Source organism: Pezoporus occidentalis, unplaced genomic scaffold (genome assembly GCF_034315485.1).
Source record: "Pezoporus occidentalis ecotype Australia unplaced genomic scaffold, CSIRO_AGI_Poc_V1 ctg33, whole genome shotgun sequence".
Taxonomy (NCBI): domain Eukaryota; kingdom Metazoa; phylum Chordata; class Aves; order Psittaciformes; family Psittacidae; genus Pezoporus; species Pezoporus occidentalis.
The window spans coordinates 732181-755927 of NW_026915268.1; the positions used below are offsets into that span (position 1 = coordinate 732181).

At 38.1% G+C, this 23747-nt stretch overlaps 1 protein-coding gene across 1 annotated transcript in view; it reads right to left on the bottom strand.

Annotated features, from left to right (window-relative positions):
- SH2D4B (SH2 domain containing 4B) overlaps nt 1–23747 on the bottom strand; it is a 68266-nt gene that overhangs the window by 20995 nt on the left and 23524 nt on the right. The window contains exons 5-6 of the mRNA XM_062629154.1: nt 16873–17080; nt 15259–15386 (exon numbers count right to left, since the gene is read on the bottom strand). Coding sequence (XP_062485138.1) covers nt 15259–15386; nt 16873–17080 — 336 coding nt within the window. The remainder of the gene's footprint in view (nt 1–15258; nt 15387–16872; nt 17081–23747) is intronic.

The window sequence follows — 23747 nt, forward strand, 5'->3', positions numbered from 1 at the left end:
ATTAGAGGGTTGATGTATTTTATTTGTGTGCAATAAAGCAACCAAAATTATCGACTAAGCTTCAGGCAATCAGGAAACATACCCTAGTCATATTTAGAATAAAACTTAAAAAAAAGTAAATGAGATGTACTGAAACAAAGCACATCTTAAGAATATCTGAAAAGCAGTGATTATGTTAGTGGTAGAAAAAGGAAGACAACTGATTTGTCTTTAGGCTAGCAGATGTCACTGGTATTTCTATGGGTCCAAACAGTTTTCTATATGATGAAAGAAAAACAATATTTAATAAATACCTACTGAATAAATACAGCAAATTAATATGCAGATCTACCAAAAAAAAAAAAGAAGTTTCACAATTACAACTGTGAAACAGAGAAGTGAGATTTTGACATGAGCAAGGACTATTAGGTATTCAAAACTTGCTTGTATGTAAACTGAAAACCAAATCTCTTCATATATCAGTTTTATGGAAATGTCAAGTTTGTATGAACAATCATCTTGAATAGTGTAAAACAAAATGCACAGCTGTATGGGAAAGGTTTTGTAATTCTACTGGCTAACAAGAGAGAGGTGATATCTAGGCTGATCATGGGTTTGAGCATTTAGAAGGTTCAGAGCCTTCTTCAGGAGTCTTCCTGGTATAATGCTAGTTTAAATGGCTTTATGCTAGTATTGATTTGTCATTCAGTACACTGGGAATGTACTATGAATACAACTTCACTGATTTAGTGGGCTCACTGTAAGAGCATTTGCCCAATAGATGGACACTGAAATGTTCAGAAGTTAATTGAGTTACATGGCAGCAAACAGAATATCACATTATAGCCTCTGACAAGTTGCTAATTTGATAGACTTGCTGATATTTTCCACCGGCCTTTTTGTATTGATGCTGATTTCTACTGATTTCCTATTGATATTCCGCTATTTTAATTTCAATGTGCTTTTTATCTGAGTATACGGAAGTTAGATTTTCATTCTTTGTTGCACCAAACAAGGATCATTAAACCTCTAGTTCAACCTCCAGCTCCATAAGCAACAAGAGTTGACTTTCTGATTCTGGGGTCCATTTCTGTTGCATGGGGTCCATTCTACGTCAGCTTTTTAGGATGTTTTCTAAGGGTTGATGTACATTCCTACCATGAAACCATTAATTTCAGGAAGAACCTAGACCATTGTTATAAATTTGCCCGACAGTTTACAGCTAATTTGACACACTAACATGAATACACTAAGTAGGTATCAGCTGGCAATGGTAATTATATAGTGCAATTGGCTCTGCAAACACCACAACAATTTGTGAATGTAATGTATAATAACTTTTCAGGAGGCTTTAACAATAACATTCTTGATTGTGAATTAGAAGAAAATCAGTTCAATGTATTCTCCATTTGTTTTTAAATATCAAAACCTCCCACCCTTGGTTATTAACCAAAATATGTCACACACTCAAAAATAAGCAATCAACCCTTCCGCTTTTTTAGAATCATGGAATAGTTAGGGTTGGAAAGGACCTTAAGATCATCTAGTTCCAACACCCACGACACAGGCAGGAACACTTCCCACTAAACCATGCCAACCAAGGCTCTGTCCAACCTGGCCTTGAACACCACCAGGGATGGACCAGTCACAACTTCCTTGGGCAACCCACTCCAGTGCCTCACCATCCTCACAGTAAAGAGTTCCTTCCTTATAGCCAATCTAAACTTCCCCTGTTTCAGTTTGAACCTGTTACCCCTTGTCCTGTCACTACAGTCCCTAGTGAAGAGTCCCTCCCCAGCATACTGGAAGGCTGCTATGAGTCTCCACACGGCCTTCTGTTCTCCAGGCTGAACAGCCCCAACTTTCTCAGCCTGTCTTCATACGGGAGGTGCTCCAGTCCCCTGATCATCCTTATGGTCCTCCTCTGGACTTGTTCCAACAGTTCCATGTCCTTTTTATGTTGAGGACACCAGAACTGCACACAATACTCCAGGTGAGGTCTCACGAGAGCAGAACAGAGGGGCAGGATCACCTCCTTCGACCTGCTGGTCACGCTCCTTTTGATGCAGCCCAGGATAATGTTTGGCTTTCCGGGCTGCGAGCGCACACTGAAGCCGGCTCATGTTCATTTTCTCATCCACCAACACCCCCAAGTCCTTCTCCGCAGGGCTGCTCTGAATCTTTTCTCTGCCCAACCTGTAGCTGTGCCTGGGATTGCTCCGACCCAGGTGTAGGACCTTGCACTTGGCATGGTTAAAAGTTGGCATCAGCCCACCTTACAAGCGTGTCAAGGTCCCTCTGGATGGCATTCCTTCCCTCCAGGGTATCAACCAAAACACACAGCTTGGTGTCATCGGCAAACTTGCTGAGGGCGCACTCAATCCCACTGTCCATGTCACCAACAAAGATGTTGAACAAGACTGGTCCCAACACCGATCCCTGAGGGACACCACTCGTTACTGGTCTCCAGCTGGACACTGAGCCATTGACCACAACTCTTTGCGTGCGGCCATCCAGCCAGTTCTTTAGCCACCAAGTGATCCATCCATCAAATTGATGTCTCTCCAATTTAGAGACAAGGATGTCATGTGAGACAGTGTGGAATGCTTTGCACAAGTCCAGGTAGATGACATCAACGGCTCTACCCCTGTCCATCAGTTCTGTAGCCCCATCATAGAAGGCCACCAAATTGGTCAGGCAGGATTTCCCCTTAGTGAAGCCATGCTGGCTGTCACCAAGCACCTTGTTGTTTTTCATGTGCCTTAGCTGCCTTCCAGGAGAATCTGCTCCAAGATTTTGCCAGACACAGAGGTGAGACTGACTGGGCTGTAATTCCCTGGGTCATCCATTTTCCCCTTCTTGAAAATGGGGGTTATATTTCCCCTTTTCCAGTCATTGGGAACTTCACCTGACTGCCCTGATTTTTCAAATATGGTGGACAGTGGCTTAGCAACTTCATTTGACAGCTCCTTCAGGAAACACAGGTGGATTTCATCAGGTCCCATGGACTTGTGCACATTCAGGTTCTTAACATGGTCTTGAACCAGATCCTCTCCTACAGTGGGCACAGGGTCTTCATTTTCACAGTCCCTGCATCTGCCTTCCAAGACCTGGGTGGTGTGGTCAGAGCCTTTGCCAGTGAAGACAGAGGCGAAGAAGTCATTCAGAACCTCAGCCTTGCCAAATGCAGTGTAGCCAGTTCCCCTGATAGCTTCCAGAGGGGGCCTACGTTGTCCCTAATCTGTCTTTTATTCACTATGTACCTACAGAATCCCTTCCTGTTATCTTTAACATCCCTATCCAAGTTTAATTCTAACTGGGCCTTAGCTTTCCTAACCTGGTCCCTAGCTTCCTGGACAACATCCCTGTATTCTTCCCATGCCACCTGTCCTTGCTTCCACCTTTCATAAGCCTCTTTTTTTCCTTCGAATTTTCCTCAGGAGCTCCTTATCCATCCAAGGAGGTCTCCTGGCCCTCCTGCTGCACTTCCTTCTAGTTGGGATGCAACACTCCTGAGCTTGCAGTAGGTGATCCTTGACTATCAACCAACAGTGTTGGGCCCCTCTGCCCTCTAGGGCTATATCCCATGGAACCTTACTATGCAGGTTCCTGAAGAGGCCAAAGTCTGCTGTCTTGAAGTCCAGGGCAGTGAGCTTGTTGCACGCTCTTCTCACTGTCCTGAGGATCTCAAATTCGACCATCTCGTGATCGCTGAGTCCAAGGCTGCCCTGGAGCATCACATTTCCAATGAGCCCCTCCCTGTTGGTGAGCACGAGGTCAAGCATGGCACCTCTCCTTGTCAGCTCCTCTATTACTTGCAGAAGGAAGTTGTCTTCCACACAATCGAGGAACCTCCTGGATTGCTTGTGCCAGGCCGTACCGTCCTTCCAACAGATGTCAGGGTGGTTGAAGTCACCCATGAGAACAAGGGCCTGAGAGCGTGAGGCTTTTCCTATCTGTCTCTGGAGTGCTTCATCCACAGGTTCTTCTTGATCAGGCGGTCTGTGACAGATCCCCACAGTAATGTCCCCCATAGCTGTTCTCCCTTTAACCCTGACCCACAAGCTCTCTGTTAACTGATCACCTGTCCCCAGACGGAGTTCTGTACTGTCCAGTCTATCCCTAACATAAATAGAAACTCCCCCTCCCCGCCTGCCAGGCCTGTCTTTCCTAAAGAGCCTGTAACCTTCCATTCCAACACTCCAGTCATAGGAGCCATCCCACCATGTTTCTGTGATGCCTATTATATCATACCCCCGTAGACGTGCCCACATCTCTAATTCCTCTTGTTTGTTCCCCATGCTACGGGCATTTGTATAGAGGCATCTGAGCTGAGCTCCAACTGAAGCCGGCTCATTGGCTGGAGCGGCTGAAATATCACAGAATCCCAAGGATTGGAAGGGACCTCAAAAGATCATCTAGTCCAACCCCCCTGCAAGAGCAGGGTAACCTAGAGTACATCACACAGGAACTTATCCAGGCGGGCCTTGAATATCTCCAACGTAGGAGACTCCACAACCCCCCTGGGCAACCTGTTCCAGTGCTCTGTCACTCTTACAGTAAAGAATTTTTTCCTGATGTTCACATGGAACCTCCTATGCCCCAGTTTACACCCATTGCCCCTTGTCCTATCACTGGACATCACTGAAAAAAACCTAGCTCCATCATCCTGACACTCACCCTTTACATATCTCTGCATTGCTCCAAGCATTTATTATAGGTGCTGGCAACTGACTGGGTGTGTTGGAATGGAATGATGCTCCCCTCCCCCAACACATCTAGTTTAAAGCCTCCTTGACCAGTCTGGCAAGCCTCCTACCAAAACTGCTCAGACCAGCTCCACCAGCCCCCAGTAGTCCTGGCCTACAAGCTTGGGTCCTGTGTTCAAGATACCCAAACCCCTGACTATGACACCACCCTTTTAACCATTTATTAACCTGGCCAATCCTCCTAGCTTTTTTAGGTCCTCCCCTGTATTCTGGAGAATTGATGAAAAGACCACCTGAGCTCCAGAGCCCCTAACCACCTCCCCCAGGGCTCTGTAGTCCTTCTTTATGTTCTCCAGGCTACTGCTATCTATATCACCAGCACCCACATGGATCACTAGAAGTGGGTAATAGTCTGTGGGACTTACTAGAGCAGGCAGCCTCTCTGCAATATTTTTTTTTATTCTTTTTTTATCTCTGCAATAATATTTTTATAATAAAAATAACAGATCCAATACGTAGGAAAACATCACATGTATACAAATACATTCACATAGACATTATGGTTTTCAAAAGAACAGATATCATACAGCTTACATAGAATACTGTAATCTCATAGGCATCAAATAAACTGTCAAGATACATTTTCCATGAACCTAAATGACAACTGTAATAGTAAATCTCAGTGTCAGCAGAGCCTACTCAATAAAAGGAAAAAAATAAAAGTCAGTGTTAACAGGGAGCCCTGGAATTCAAATTTTACAGCTGGTGTTACAAACCGATAACTAAGCAGAAAATATACTGTGTTCTTTGCTTTTCATGCTTTTTTCATTTGTGAAGAAAAATTATTTTGCTTCACATATATTCCATCTGTGTAAGGCTTAAGAATACATACATTGTTTAGGTACATTTGCAGTCAAATCTGAAATCTTGAGTATCTTCCAAATGACACCAGTGGTCTTAGAAGAAATCCTTCTGCATGTTTTAGACTATCATTAGAACTTGTATTGCTAAAGGGGATACAGATTTAAATCATACTATATCTGGAGTATTTTCTTATATTTGAATAAAAATAAGAGTTCCAGATAGATTTCTACAAAGCAGATGGATGGTGGTCTTTTCTGTAAGAACTTAAGAAACTATACTTCTTTATCCAGCTCAAAGAAAAATAAATCTTGGGATAATATTGATAACTAATTTTTCTTCTCAGACACTTGGCTAGATTTGGGAACTTTACACTAACTTTGTTAATTACAGTGCTTTCAAGCTGCTTGCAACATTCTTGCATATTGATTTAGTGTACTATTCCTCAGGGGGAAAAGTTACCTTTAATCACTCAATACAGCAGGCCAGACACTGAAGCACTGTTGAAAGTCAAATGAGAGTAACACTGGGATAGTTAAAACTTCATGCCTAATAAGTGGCAGTATAATAACCACGTGCAGCTCTTAGAGTGACCCAGTTCTCAGTTAAGACACTAAAAAACAGCCATTAAATAGCCTGATTTCCTGCCATCACTGGAACTAAGTGAGCTAGCAGCTAGTTCAAACTCACAGCAGAATAACCTGAATTAGGTTTTTGAAGCCACTGTTTAGTAAGCAGAAATGGCTTCAATGGAAGGACCAACTTCATCTGCGGTTCTGAATGTTACAAACAGAAGCAAACTGAATTTTTTTACTTAATTTCTTATACAAAGTCTGGAATTAATCTAAATTTCATCAATAGAACTATTCCAGTTTACACGATAAGGGGATCTGGACACAGACAGCAAGTGTGCAGACTCATTTGCTGCTACCACCATCTTAGCTCTCAAAGCTTCTGTCCCCACCCTCTAAGCAGTAGCATGGCTAAGAGAGAAAATAGGAGAGGGAGCTCTATCCCATGACTATACTATTGCTTTGTTGCATCTTGGATTGAAATATCTATAAATGTTTGCTGCTTATTTCAAGTACAAAAGATTATTTTCATCAAGCATACTGGAATGAATTTACAATAGCCACATGCACTCATGAAAGATCCATGCTGTGTTTAATTGTGAGAAGCAGTGCTAATAGCAGCAGCACAGTGTTCCATGGAATTACATATAATTTAGATCTGAGTCCTCCCTGTCATGGATTATGAACTCTTGTGTATTATATTACAGATTCTAACCTCAGATAGAGAGGTACGGTGTGATCCAGGCAGAGCCAATACCTACCAGCATGCTAAACTACATAGCAATTTTGGAGTTTTACCTCTAAAAAAGATTCATGAGTTCGTGATTTGACAGTCCCATTCACTGAAAGGCCAGAAGAAGGAAGAACTGACCTTTCTGAAATCCAAGAGGGAAAAAGGGAGCTGTCATTCCCTTATCTTTTGCAGGGGAATGGCAAAATGTTTCCCACACTCCACCTCACTCTGTCTCCATGCCAGCATCAAATGATGAAGTTTCACATACAGGTTAGTCACCTACAGAGTCAGAGAAATCTTTTCCCTTTATTTTCATGCAATCTCCTACTGTTTATCTCCTGTGGTGAAAGCAGCTTAAGTGGCACAATCTGCTCCTAACTGGGTGAACCGAAGTGAAGCAAAACCAGCAACATAATTTTGTACAATCACGTTTCCCCCCAGCATGACTACACACCATACCTGCTGATACCCTGTTTGAGAGAGTTGTGTTTACTTCACAGGGAAACAGCATTATTTCAAAGGAGCTGTCAAAGTCATAACTTGTAGTCTTTTGCCTTGAGGCTGGGTCAATAGGACTGCAGTTTCAATATTTTGTGTGGCAATACTGAAGGACCGGTAAGAAGAGCATCTGCTGGGAAACCAGTAAAATTTTCTGGCCTTGGGTCTGCAAGTACTTGCTGTGCTTGAAACAGAAAATACTGCAGATAATAAATATAACTTTGTCAAGCATAAGATGAATACAGAAGCCTGTAAAATAGAAAGCATGTTATTATACGTATGCAGGCAAAGGAGCAAGAGCTGGAGACACATGGCGATAAACAGTTAGATATGGACTGAGAAAAAGCAGGATATCAGCAATTCAGCCAAAACAGGGTTCTACACAGGACACCTGTGGTATGCTAAAGGGGGTGATCAGGTAACATCCAGATACAGCATTTAAAGATACACAGTATGAGCTGAGTGTTTTGTGCTGGTAGCAACTGACATTTCAGTGCACCTTGTGAATAAACTAACCATTAACACATACACAAGTGACACTGAAAGGAGAAAGCATGATCCAGCATGTATGGAACAGATTACAATATATATAAAAGGGTACCGTAGCTCTTCTGTAGGCAGATGAGCAAAGCCTTCTGGGTGCACTTTGGTCGCTATAAACAGTCAGCATCGTTTCTTCCAGTCTTAGAATAAACAACACTTGTAGATATCAGGGATCTTTACCTGTCTCTAACATTCTTTATATTCTTTAAATTGGGTCACTTTTAAGTCTTGCATGCAATTTCTTCCAAATAACTCATGCTTTTCTATCACTTGCTTTTATAAATGATGCTACATTTCCAAAAGCTAACAGCAGAGCTTTCCACTCAGGAACACCTCTCCCTTTTATGTAATGTGGTAAAAAAAAACTGAGTGAGCTGCAGTAATAGAAAAATGCACTCACACACAGCCCACTACAGTAAGGAGACAGAACACAGAACTGTAACCTAAAATTGCAGGTAAACACATTAAGCTACCACCATGGCTTACTAAATGAAAACATAATTTCTCACTTGTGTCATGCTCTAATAGTAGCACATAGAGAAGAGAAGTATTTAAATAAAGGGGCAGAAGCCTTCAGAATGTAAAGCAATTTGATTTTCAATAGCAAAATATTTTTTCATTAAGGGATTAGTAAATTCACTTGGAAGTAAATTCTATGAAAAACATGGTGCTTATTTTTCACAAATGCAAAGAATTGTCTGGCACAAACTTGATTTTGATTTACTTTTTTTTTTTATTATAAACTTTAATTACCAGTGCACTATATGGGCACTGCACCTGATCTGTTTGTATCCATGAAACACTTTATCAAAATTGTTTCCCCTTTGTGCTCATATGCTCTTTATTGCCTCTAATTTTTAGTGTCTGCAATACTTGTTCAGAAAAACTGCTGACTTCTGTCTTTAGAACATGCCTAATCTTTAGTATATAGCTTCTAGTTAAAAAGCAGTCAAGAAGGACAATGTATTGTAAAGACATAAGAAAGCTCATTTCACATTAGCAATTAGCCTATTTACATTAATTATTCAGTTGCCTCATTCTACAATTTCCCTGCTGTTCTTTGCGCTTCCTTTCTCCTTGCAGCATGTTACAGCTCATGTTACCTCACTTTGATACTTTGCTCCAATCCAAGGGGAGCAAAGAGTCCAAAACTTTTGTTTGCTAATACCCTGTTTGTGTAGACATTTCTAGTGCCACTTTTGCAATGGCACTAGAAAAACAATTCTGAAGCCTTCAAAAGAACCGATAGACTGATACAATCGTATAACCCAAGTGGAATGACTTAGTATATGAAAGATAATCATATTTTTCAGAAAACAGCTTCACATCTTTTATTTCGTAAAGAAGAAGCTAAGAACTGAATTAGGGCTGAGGAAGTATTTGGGTTTTGTTGTGTTATGGATCTGCCTTGAGACATCCATAACTATCAGAATCTACCATAAGATCTAAAGACATAATTCCAAATACTGCAATATCTTTGAAAAATACTATCAGAACATCCAGGAGGTGTTTGATAGGAATATGTGATGGAAATATATAGCATTCCATCTCACAAGAAATAAACAGATGATCGTGGCTCTAATAATATGGGTGTAAATCCACCCATATGGGGAATATGTATAAAACTGCAAAGTCAAACTAGTTCATGTATCGTGCCCATACAATAAAACTTGTATGTGCAGGTTATAAACATTACAGCTTTATAATTATTTCAAAGTAAAATTACAAAATTATTACTATTTAAAGGCTATGGTGCAAAACCAGAGTGAGCCTATCATCAGTCCTTCAAATGCTAGACACAGATTTTCCAACTTGAATTGCCTCTTCAATGTTTAGCAACCCCTTTATATAATAAAATAGAGGGCTCTCATTCATCCTGCCATAACCACTGTGATATGGTTATCATTCATCACAGTGTCTGAATTTAAGAGTGATGAAAAGCACAGGACTAAACAGCCTTGGAAACCAATGTTCTCTGTTTAAAGACAGAAGAGTGACAATAGGGGTGACAGCAGCACGTGCTTCCCCAATCAGGGCTAAGAGTATGCTTCAACACATTCTCTAATGTAAGGTTTTGTGATGAGGGTGTAATTTGGCATCCAAATTTGTTCTATATCTGTTCTTCCTAAGTATCCCAACAAAGGTAACACTCATTCCTAACAATGTGGGGTTTTTTTTTGAGAAATCCCCACAGATTAGGAATGATGAATAACGCTAAATGACTGTGGCATTACTTGTTTTACACAAAATAAACCTGGTGGCAATAGCTATCTCCTGTGTTGACCTAGGTATATCCTTGTAGGACTCACAAGCCACAAAGCCTCTGTTATTCAAACTGCTGGTCTCAACTGTGCCCGCATTCTTCTTGAGAACAGGCTGGCAAAGTACAAAACAGAGACATCTACCTTTACTATAAACAGAATAAGACATAGTCTGTTCTAAATCTAGCAACTTGAAAGTCATCTTTTTTTAATCCTTCCCAGACAATTCTTCAAAATATAATTTTATATTCTGTAACTCTTTTAATCTTACACTTCCCATTCTTCCTGTACTTGAATAACTTGGAGACCCAGAGCTGTCCTGCAAATGTGTGCAAGATAACAGGTACATACTAATTGACAACTTTTATTTTAGCTGGTTTTATCGTTTGAGTCAGGAATTCTCTGATTCCATTTCAGATGTTTCCCAATCACAGGATGTTTTAGATACAAAACTTTGCATGTAGCTATTTTTTGGATGTGTCTTTCAAGGCCTGTGGAGGACAGTGTAAAAGCTCTCAATTAATTCAGGAGGTTTTTAACAAGATCTTGTGTCTTTTTGCCCAAAAAAGTATCTCATCAACAACAACTGTAGAAGGGGAAAAATAAGCAGACCCTGGGGCTCAGTTTACTTAAGCAAAGAATCTATCTGTGCACTCTCTCAAATAGAAGTAAAAGCTAGATAATGAGAAAGCAGTGAGTTAGAAAATAGATCATTAATACCAAAAAGGCTGTACTTTGGCTGGATTTACAACACTTGCTTACATCTTCCTTCCTCTGAATGACTGGAAGGTTCTTCTTCAAGAGCAGAAGAAAAAGTTTTCTTTTATGTTCAAAGCAGCAAACTGTATTCACTCTTAGATGTATTTCAAACCAAACCACTGCCATTTCTGAGTCCCTTAAAAAATACTGCAATACCAGCTATATTTTATGAGGTGTATTTCTCACTATTCAGCTATACCAGTATGCCTAGTGTTGTCACTACTGTTCAAGGACTCAAAATTAGTAGATGCTCAGAAATATTAAGTTTGTAATCCTTTACTGAGATCATCTGATTTGCAGAACCACTGGCACTATTTAGGTCTGCTAGATTTACCTCCTCAAAACAAGTTTCTTCCTAAAAACATCTGAAATTAAGCCGCAACCTATAAACATTTGCAACACAATCCCGTTAAACCAAAAATTGTCTTTCCTGCCTCCCCTGACCTCAGGGATCACTCAGCTTCTATTTCTCTCAGCATTTTTCAATCCATCCTTCAGCATATTCTGATCAGCTTCTTCACAGCTTGCCACTCCCTTAGCTAGTAACTGCACTGCCACTCTGATTTCCCCTGATAAAATAGTTCTCCACAACAGGAGATGCTACTGCAATTACAGTTTAAAGGAACAACCTTTAGGGCAACTACCTCATGTTTCCAGATCCATGATATCAGCCTCTGAACATTCCTTTCAACCTGAAGGCAAGTAGAGATCTGATAGTGCTACAGTAGATGCTTAGCAAATATGCACAGAGCCACCTCACTGACAGGCAATGAATAAACTCCTCATTTTGTCATACTGTATTATAATAACCCTAACAGATCCGTTGTGGATAAAATCAACAACCATAACCCGCTGGTCTTAGCTATAGCTGGGGGAATACTTAGACAGAACTCCACCCTGCAAACAGCAACCCTGTCCTATGTTCTGAATGGAAAATAACCAAATACAGGACAGAAAATGTGAGAGTGAAAAGTCTAACACCTGAAGTAAAACAAACAAACAAAACAAAACAAAAAAATATCAAAAGTAACATCTGACAAACCAGTGGGAATGAAAAAAATGCTGAAACAGATTTCAAGTAAAACAGGACAAAAGAAAGACAAAAAAACAAATGGAACTATTACCTCTTTCAGCTACCAGCATCCTTCTGTGAAATACTTCAGGAAGAAAGAGGCCTCTAGTCTTGTTGCTATATGGAATTCTATTCCCAACGTTTTATGTCTGCAGAAAACTGAAAACTACAATTTGCTAATGTCTATGATAGAGTTTGGAAAAACTCTTCAACATATAGGGAAGGCTGGTAACTTTCCCTTTACTTGGCATGGGTTGCACAGATCTTTGAAAATTCCAGTTCAAAGCTAAACGTGGCGAAAATGAAGAGTGTCTCCCTTTCTAGCCTTCCCATCCTAAACATCAAATTACTTACCAGCTTTCAAAACATACCAGCAACTGAGATCTTGGCAAAGACTCTTCTTAATTCAGATTTAAAAAAAAAAAAATAAAAATACATCTTGATACAATATAGGACACCCTTGTAAGTTAGATTCATCTACCCAGATTCATCAATTAACAGGTAAGAATTCAGAATTTTCCTTTATCTAAATTTAGACCTATTAGTTTCCATAGTCAAAAATTGAAGGCATAATTCTTTCCAATCAAACCTAAGACAACTATTAGGTAATATAAAAGAAACAGCTGAGTTTTCTACAAAAGATAGACACTGATCTTCTTATATCCCAATATAGTCTCAGAGGCACCTTAATTGCTTCCTCCAATTCTCCTTTATTTTAGCAGTTTGGGAACCAAGTACCATTGCACTGTAGCCACTAAGTGAGCATAGCTAATTTTAAAAAAGGTTCATTGGGTCATCTAATTTTATGATTTCCTAACGGGATAAATGCACTTTTAAGTTATGAATAACGCTTAAATATAGATCTTTAAAAATAAAATGTTCTTCTTTACCAACTTAAAAAAAATTATCCTGTATTGACGGGGTAAACAATCCAGTTGGTGGCAGCGATCTATTACTCAAACATAGCCAACATTACACCTAAAATTCAGCTGAACAGTACAGTTTGTATCTTTAACATATTAATTATTTAATCAAGAAAACAGTAAAGCCTATTCAAAATGAGCTAAAAACACCTCTCAGTGGAGTTCAGATAACTGATTATAATTTCAAGAGACAGATATGGATGAAGTTGAAGCTGATATTGGTGTAAGAAGTAACATTTTGTGAATAAGGAAGGAAATGTGCATACTTGAAAAAGAATTTTCTTTATTACAGATTTTACCACTTCAAATGAAACATTTTGTACTGGTACTTCAAATGAAGACAAAAGGAAAACTTCAAGTACTTTAAGTATGCCATAGGTTTCCCTGTTTCGCATACCATGAAAATGCCCTAGACAATATGTATTTCAGAACAGAATCCAGATCAGTTTGATGACTTAATGTGGGAAATATGCCAAATATATGAGATTAAAGACATTTTTGCATTATTATTTGGACTTTGTTTTTTTACCTAAACACATCTGTCTCAGACCTTCATCTCTTCATACTAAGAAAATATCATATGTCCATAGTACAATTTGAAGACAGCAAATCAGCTAATGTTAAACTTTAGCTAAAAAGCTAAACCACCTGACTGTCAAAGCAAGTAAGCAAAGGTCTATTAACCTTAGCAAAACCATGTAACTCTGCAAGAAATTAATATCTAATTTTTTGGTATGGCTATCATAGATCTCTCACTGTATTGCATTCAAAAAGCCTTTAACATGAGGCAGAATATTATACTCCCATTTCATGGTCCAAAACTGGAATATAACAAAATACAGAAGTTATTCAAGGATGTGAAGACCTGATTATACCTGTTTTGAGCGATGCTTGAGGTTCTGAGAACCCGTCATCATAACACTAGAAAACATTAAATACTAGGCAGCAGTTCTTTCCACAGAAACATCCACATGACCAAATGATGATTTTTATAATTGCTACATTGGGTTGCATGGTTAGCTGTAATTCTGGGCTTTGAATAATGGCTTTCATTTGTATTGACAATTTCTTACACAAGTCATATATAGTCTGCTGTATTTTATTCATACCGCCAAAAAAATATATAATGTCCTGGTTGCCTGAATACAGTGCAAAACAACAACACACAGAAGATCCTAAATAGGCTTATACAATAGGCATCAAAATCTTTATTTGAATGAGTAATAAAGAATAGAGGAAAAATGATTTTTGGCTGGATCAAAAATGGCTTTGCTTGCCTTCTCCTTCCCACTGGAGGCAAATTCAATCTGGAGGCAAATTCAATCAAGAGGATTTGGGTTTGTTTTTGCTCTGAATTTTTCATTTGTTTTTCTTTCCTCAAATTTGTCTACATTACAAAATATAACATAGTGCATAACACTACAAATCATTGCTTACTGCATCTGTAACAACCTGATGTTCAATTTCCACAACTCCAGAAGAGTTACAAGGCACTTGAGTTGTTCACTAAAGGTTATGATGAATCTGACCAGGGCTGCAGAAGCTAAACCAGCCAATCAGCAAATAAGTACAAAAGGTGCATTCATGTGGATCTCCACAAAGAAAACCGCTGAGCTTCATGTTTGGGATCTATCTTAATTAACTTTGTCAGGCTCTGAGCGGGAGGAGAACAAATGAGGCACTTCGCTCACCTTCATAAATGTCATTGGATAGTCAGTTTCTTAAGATACAGTCAGCATGACCTGAGAAACTAAAGAAAGATCACTAATTCTTCAGTTCTTGCCATGATTAACATTAATTCAAAACCACAGAAATTAGACTGCATAAGTCCAGATGCCTTCTTAACTTAAAGCATGAATTATGTTCATCACTACTTGTGCCAATCTATATGGATGTGAACTTCTCACGAGCAGGAAAAACATTTACCACAGGTGACACAGAAAGATCATTATTGAAAATACTTTTGAAAAATGTCCACATATGAAATTTTAATCAGTTTGTCTCTCAGAAAAAAAGCACAAAATGTCGTAAGAAAATAAAAAACTTCGCATCAATGCTCCTGCTTGGCTTGTTATTAAACAGCAAATATATTTTGGCCAGAATATTGCTGGGAAAAAAAAAAACAACAAAATTTTGGTGGTATGAATCACAAACTACTGTACCTAATCAGAAAAAAGAAAACTGGAAAATCATATGCAAATAATCGGAATGATGCAAAAATCTTAACAGGCACCATGTTTCACAATGTCAAGTAGACTTTCCTTTTTGTGATGAAAACTGGCAGGATTCATTTCTTGAGTGTATGCTTACAACTCTATTGTAAATGAAATGAAGGATCAGTGTATTACCATGAAACCATTGAGCAATCCTGTTGGTGTTCCTCTCAAACCCCGCACGTCGAGGGATCTGCTCTTCTTTGAACCAACGAATGATGACATCTTGGGAAAAGGGTCTAGAAGGACGCTCCCAGATATTACTGTATTGAAAGGCAAGTAATTACAGAAGAGTCATACAGAGAATTAGCAGTATGTAAAACCAAGGGACAATAGAAATATTAATCTATTTTTTACATATTTACAAAACACTCAGCAAAGTAAGACAAGTAAGAAAAAAGTGAATGGGAGCTTTCTAAAGTATAGAAATTATAAGAAAGAAAGATTTTAAATAAACATAAAAGAATACTATTTTCTAGTGACTTAAAAGAAAAGGCAAGGCAAAAACTAAAGGGGCTATGCTTCATGCTGAAAAACTTCAGAGACATAACACCAAACCCACATTCCCCCGAGGAAAAAATCCGTCCCACACTACTGGTAAATAACAACATATTGTGCATCTCCTCCTTGACCTCTCAGGTCACTGGCAAAGTAAAATTTTAGATACACATCTATTCCTGCTCAGCCATACCAGTGTTAGGTGTGAGAAATTGAATTATAGACATTTAGGTATATTCACTATTAAAGTATGTGTTTAAAGCAACCTTTATTTTTCTTGATGCCTTCAAATCAAGCCATGGGCAGACAAAGAGGAGCCTTAAGAGATAACAAAAAGAAATATTGCCTGTTTTTTGTAGTATAGGTGCAGGTTAGAAACAAATAAGTAGTACTGAACATGAGCTGGAGAATGATCAAAATATTTTTCAGCTTTTTTCATGCCCTTTTTGAAAAGGATCACATCTAGCACAACCAAGCTCTATAGTAAATAATCTCACCTCACAAGCTCAGAACTTCAAGTCAAAGTTACAGACTGCCTTTTCAAAATCTGCCACTTTTAATAGTGTTTTTTTCTACTGCAATTTGAATAAGACTTTAAGTAGTGTGGACAAATAAGAAGGCAAGTCCTTTGACAAGTTGATTTGGTGGTAACTTTAAAATCCTGGTCTCTCCAAGAGTGAAATTCTGATTGCTCCTCAAACTGGGAGTTTTGGCTGCTGTTACAGGAGAGTTTCTGTCTCAGCACAGTAGAGCAAAGAACTTCTTAAAGCACAATACATTTCCAAACAATTCTCACTGGTGCTACAATGACTGGTAAAGAAAAAAACAAGATTTTTCCTGAAATAAAAATAAATACTCCCTGAAACTTAGGAGTATGGCAGCTGTCTGTAAAATTTTTCAAAAAGCTGTGATTCAGCGGGCAGTGTTAGGCTTATGACCTGCCTAAGAATTTGTCCATTTGATTTCTCCATATCACAGCTCTGCACACTAATCAAATACTGGCTTTTGAAGGATCCATCTCTCTGTGTGAACTCTAAGAAATCTGTCTGAAAAATTAATGGCATTTAGTTTACATTAAGCATTCCTCTGTTTTCATTTTTCTTTAAACATTCTTTTACTAGTTGTAGTGAAAGGGCAAGACTGAGAATTTCCAACAACTGAAGAAAAGCTTGGTTTTGGAGAACCTTGGAGAAGGATCAATTCAACACAAAATTATTTCTAAGTAGGTAAGTGACTTGTGTACAAACCAACCTGGATGCTGCAGAGAGAGGCTGCAAACAACTTGCACTATTATTCAGTTTTATCTCCTGATCGTTATTCAGGCTTGTCCCCTGGAACAAATTACTCAAGCCAGCCACTCTTCCCTTCTGAATGGCACGCAAGGATTGTCGTCGGTATTCATCCCGAGCCCTGCGTGCTTTGTGGCTCCTTTCCTCATCTGCAGCTTTGGAGCGGCGCACTGGGTGGAATGAATGGAAAGGGTGAGGAGGAGAGACTTCAGAAATACAACCAAACATTTACCCTTTTCCTAATAGAGCTACTTTTATTCCTTATATGATGTGATATTAAGAACGTTCAAATTACAATGCACTATCAAAGAGATGGGTAACTGGATGACTTCTGTGATGCTTCAGATACAGGCCCATCATTAGAAAAAGCATGCCAGACTTGAGCTATCAATGATCTGATGACTGCTGGCAATAACTGAGCCTCTACATAGTGCAATTACATCTGACACTTGCTTTGGCTGTAATAAGAGAAATTCTGCTTCAGGACATCTTTTCCACTGACAGTGAAGCAAGTTTTATGTTTCAAGAAAGAATGTTAACTACCAATTAAACTTAAGTCAGTGTTTAACGAAATTCTCTGCAGCTACGCACATAACTGGCATTGTAGGAGCTATTCTCAAAAATTACAGTTAAATAAAAACTAGCATGTAGGTCACACTTTTTGTTGTTACTGTTGCTTTCTTTCTGAAAGGCCTATGCTATCTTTGTTACAGTACTTTGTCACAGAAGTCTCCGTCTTGAAAATTGCAGTCGAAAAATATTTTCGGTAACAATGGAGAAGTTAATAGTCTTTGGAAAGGGCATGCTGATGCTATGGATGGGGTTGTCTCACATTTGAGTCTCTCAAATTGCATATAAAGAAACAGAATCTGTACTGGAAGATTTAATACACATCTATCAATGGCATTGACAAAGGAGATAAACATTTCCATAACCTGAAATGAGACTGCTGCTCTGGCCCTCACAGGTCAGGCATCTTTCACTAAACCTTCATCATTTTAAAACTAACATACTAAAAATCCTCTCTTCAAAAGGGTATGTCTTAAAAGGACCAAGAATTGTACTGCAAATATTCATTATCTATCAGCTCTTTCTTGGTGCCTCAAGCCCCATTTTGATTTTTTTTTTTGTGGGTTGTTTTTTTTTTTTTGAGATAGAAATAACTTCAGGCAAGCAAATTATTCCAGTGCAAAACAAACCTTTAACATCCAGTGAAGCACATATTAAAGCAGCAACCTATTGCCTCCAGTAGCAATTATCAATCCTGCCATGACTATCCTGGCTTAGATCATACCCAATTCATAAAGTGAACAGACTATTTCTTACTCTGCTGTGATTGCACCTGTGGCTAGAAATGCATGATATAAAACCAGATAGATGCATTCCATTAGACTGTTTGCATGCCACTGGTTTACACTCCTGATGTAAAGCAAGCAGAAGTATTAATGGATTTTTCCAAATCATGAAAAGTCTTCATGGAATCAAGGAATAAAAGTGCTCAAAACAAAATGACACGAAATAAAACCCTTAAATGAGGGAAAAAGACTTTTAGACTAAGAGTTATATATTATCATAGGTAGCAAGATATGCAGGACTAAAAGCTTAGCAACATAGCATCATAAACATGTCATAGATTCTTCATGTGTATATAACTGGCAAGGTTTCAGTTTCACTTAACTACATACAGAGCAGTTTTTGCTAAACACAATACCAAACAACTGTACAGCACAGAAAATTTGAGTAACAGGTTTCACTATTTATCTTACAGGTTGTTATTTTTAGGTGTAGATAATGTCACCTAAATACGCTACTTCAATGGCTCAAGTATACTAGTTACAAAAAAAAAAAAAAGTTCTGTGATTTATCATTTGTTAAGCTACTCAGTAATGGCTGCTTTAAATGTGGACTTTGTATTTGCAACAACATGAGACAGCAAGGAAGATGAGTGCAATGCAACTTGGTAAGACATTTAGAAACCAGCCACTGGTTGTCACAGATCAAGGTCAGACTGCCTGGAGCTTTCTGGGATTCTATTCTACTGATGTACAGGCTGCCTGGTAGTAAAAAAAAGGCAAGGTATCTTCATGCCCCACTTTCCCCAGCAACAGACACTCTTTTCAAGAGACATTCTTACTGTATTTTTACTAGCGAATAAAATCTGTACCATCAGAAGCTAGTGACCTGGACTACATTTTCCCAAACTATTGAATTTTAGTATTCCTTATGACAAAACAATGGGGAGAGGTAGCATAGTTTGCAACTTTTAAATATCAACATCATATGGAATGAAGAATTTGATTGACTTGTCAAGTTTGCAGGAAATCTACAGTTCAGCCCAGTCCTGTTGTTCCATCTCCACTACCAGTTTTTAATTCAGGTGTTGGTGATACCAAAGACAGGTACATCCTCTTTCAGCACTTACAAAATTAAGCATGTTTCTGCCCTGATGGCAGGGTAATTATGTAGCAATGCCTTCATATAGTTTAAGTTTATAGAGAATTTTAGGTGCCAATATGATTGTGGCTGCAGTAGAGCCGGCCAAAAATGAGTTATCAAACCCTCCTGGAAAACTGGTAAAAATATTGAGACTAAGGTTTGTGCTGTCATGATTACATGGCTATCATTGCTAGAAAAAATAGTTTAAGGCCAGCTTAGACATGTCTACATGACCTGCAGTGTCATGTAGAACATACTCTAACAACAAAAAAGAAACCACACAGCTTGCGTGTGCAATACCTTTCACGATCCTATAGGTCTCACTGAGTTTGCCTTGTTTTCCTTGAACAGTTTAAGAGAACCTATTATTCTTCTGTGCTAACCTAAGTTGTCTTTTGAGTGAAAAAGCAAGATTTCCTTTTATATTTTTCTCTTAGGATTGTGAAATCCCTATTAGCAGTCCTGGCAAAGTTCTAATGCCAAATCTTTGATACAGATGAGGATTTGCTTTGCTGCAGCTGAACTTGATCACACAATTTGTGAAAGACTAGGAACTCTCAATTTTGTACAATGTTTTTGCTTTTGAAGACTGTGAGTTACAATCACAGCTATATGAAAGCAGAAAGAAACCCATGTGCTATGAATATGCATTCTCATTTTTAAATTATTTTGTATCAGCTTTACCCTTGTTAATAATTCTTGGAAGCTTGTTTATGAGCAATTCAAATGAGTACTTAATAGTTAAAATTCAATCTTTAAATTTTCTGAGTGTGAATACAAATCACATGGTGTTTTCCCCTTTCCTAATTGGAAAATAACTTCTCAAAAATACTCTGCGATATGCTCCAATTCAGCAATCTGCTTATCTAAAAGCATGTGAATAATCCCATGCCCTATTCAACAACACACTCTGTGACCTACTGAAGTTCAGTGAGCACATACTTAAGGTTGAGCACTTTCTTGTCAATGCATAGCTGAGCCGGGGACTGCTCACTTCAAAATTCAGCACTTTATCAAATGCTCCTGCCAGTAAACTCACTCATTTGCATTTATGTGGAAAATAAGAACCAAACAAACATGAATTCCTTTAAAATTAAGACAAAAATAAATTCATGGACATAGTTTGTAGAAGAACATAAAAATGTAACAATATAAAAGAAGATATAATGAGTCAGCCTGGAATCCTACTTCCAACAGAGACCAAAAGTGGGTGCTTTGGGAAAAGCATAAGAATAGGTAAAGTCAGTCAACTCTGTCTACTTTTTTACTGGAATAATTTTTGTTTGGAGATGAGTAAAGCTCGTCAGATGGTATCTGAGCACTTCATTGTTTGATGCAGTTTGCAGGGGGTTCTAAGTGTATTAACAGAATGCCGTTTGCAATATTCAATCAGATGAATATTTGTACTACTGTTTTTCCTATTATGCTTCGCAGATTCCTTTTCTGCTTTCACAAAGGGCCTGCTGTCACACTTGTAGTCTGTGATATACAGTATTGTTTACCGAATACTCTAGAAACCTACAAAAAAGAACAGCCTGTAGAAAGGTCCAAAACTAGTCAGAATATACGCACTCCTCTATCCAAGCTTAGCCTTAGTTCTCACTTCTCAGTTTCAAAAAAAAAACCCAAAAGAACAGCTTTGAACAGTGGACACTTTGATTCAGTCTTTTCCACTATTCATCTTCTCATTTGCCAGCCAATATACTTGACTTCACATATTAACTCATAATTGCCATCTAAAACACCACAACATATATCTATCATATGAAATTGAAGTGTATAATTGGTCTTACAACACTTTTTTTCCTTTTAGTACCTATTTCTAAAGTTATTCTACGTTTGTCATTTAGTACATTAAAAAGCACTAAAATTATGTATTTCAATTAACATGTTGGTTCTATGGGCTTTTATTGATATTTGGCATAAACAGGGAAAAAGCAGAAGGAAACTGAACCAAGCAACAGGAGCTAATATTACCAACACTTTGCTTATTGCCTTGGCAATAAACAGCTGAGGGATAATGTGATGAGGAGAGATGAATCCTCATCACGTTCTAAATTCCATCTCCTAAATAAATTAGTAGTGTCATCAATATCATAGCTACATTTGCTCTCCACAATAGCTGCTCTAGCACTACTTTTCCTCTTCAGTACTGACCCCCAGCCCTGTTGAATATGAAGGGCTGAATTCAAGGAGGTAAGACACAAAGGAGCCTGGCCTTGTTCCTAATGGGCAATATAGTTTCCATTGCTGGTGTGTAGAGACAAAAGATGTTAATGTTACATCTGCTTGTAATTCTCTTATACATTCATGCATTTGTTTATTGCTTACAAAAGATGACAAGTAGACAGCTTTGCCTAACTTCACTAAATTTCCTCTCAGTGTCCCAAAGGAATATTTGAAGACAAAATGAAAGGATTGTCATAAAAAGGGTGGAAAAAAACCTGGAACTGAAATCAGAAGTAAAAAATCTGGTGAACCTGAAGGACTAGTTCCATAGCAATTTCAGATGTTCCCACTTCCTAATATTTGTTATTGTCTGTCTGCTGGGGTTTCCAGTTCCTGTTAAGGAAATGGAAGATGTTAACATTCCCGAGGAAGCTCAATGCAGTCTGATAGCATAGTCTAAACCAGCCAGGAACTGGTTTCAGATGAGGCACTAAACACTGCATCTTCATATCTTAAGTCGTCACAGCCATTTGCTAATGGAACGCAGTTCTAAGCTGTCAAAACAACTGGGATAAATTGAGACAGTAAGATAAACATAAGAGGATAAACCAGGATGTGATACACTCTAGTCATTATTCTGCACTTAGTTTAATGCTAAATCAATTACTGATAACAGCATAAACTCTAGCAGCACAGAATTTATAGTAGGCTGCAAAACCCAACTTTGGTGCCACCAGCTAGAAGGTGCTGAGCTTTTGTTTTGCCATGGCAGCACTATTACTGGTGACCAAGCTAGACAGCTTGAAATTACTGCAGTCACCCTTTTGACCACAAGCAGACAGGTCTGTAAGTACTGAGGCACACAGACTGACGGTGATAGAATTCCTTCAGAGCATACAAAATACTCCAAAGGTTAAACAAGACAAAATACTGATGGTAGATTATATTCATCAGCATATAATGCAGTCAAAAGTGTTTTGACAGATCAAGAATGCCATTACAGAAATCGTGGTCAAAACCTTTCAGACCTTATTCTTTTCCTCTCTGCCTTTTCCCGTAATTCCTCTAACGTACTTCTGATCTCTGTCTTCATATAACCAACATTCCTTAAGAAAACAGAGGCAACAGTTTAAAACCTCAGTTACGTCTGTAGTGTAAGAGTAAGAAAATAAGTTATAGTTACAATATATAGTTATAGCAATGCTTAAGGTATTTTGTTTTATTGCCAATTTCAGTGTAAAGGGAGGCTGGGGGTTCTTGTGTGTGTTTGGTGGTCGTGGTTTTCTTAGTAACATGGTTGCTAATTTTTTTTTTTCCTTATATGCCATCAAAGAAATACTAAAGCACATAATATCATTCTCTGTGCTATGTTGCCAGCTGATGCTAGTTTTCTACAAAACTAAGAGGCTATTTTATTCCCAACTCATTCTGCTCTTAAACACCCAATATACAGAAAGCTACAGTTTTCATTTCCAAATAAAGACATACACATGGGTTTAGATAATTCTCCAGGAAATAATTACCTTCTTTTTATTGACAGTGTTATATACAGAGGTTTTTTTTGATCAAAAATGAGCATAGCCTGTTATGAGCTTGGAAAATGGCAGCAGTGCATCTTATACAGATTAAATTCATGTTGTACAAAATGATTCACTATCACATCAATTCCAGGTAATAGGACTCCAGTAATCAGTTCTCAGGAACTCCTAAAGTGATGACTAGAACCATAAAATAAACTCAATGCATTTTTTTAGGCATTTCTTTTACTTTTGTCAGGAAATATGTAACACTACAGCAATATTTTTTTTCTACTTCATGAGGTATTTCATGCAACACATACTATCAGCTCCATATATCTCCATATTTAGTATTAGTTAATGAACCTTTGTGTTATATATAACTAATATAATAACCGCACATTAGATAAAACTTTCTAATCGTTACATTTCCTTTTTTTCTGCAGAGTAATTATATCAGTATAGATGTGGGAAATAAAAAATATTCTTCCCCCAACAAAAATACATAATTCTCATTGCAAACAGATTTCCTACTTCTAAAGCCACCTATACAACAGACATCCAGATGGATATAGGTGTACATTTTATTCATATTATCCTATTAAGTCTTATTTACTCATAATGTGGACCTTTACTTACCTAAAGTATGTATGTATGTATACATATATATGTAGGACTATATTTATTCTGTTCCTTAAAGGCTTTCAAAAATCAC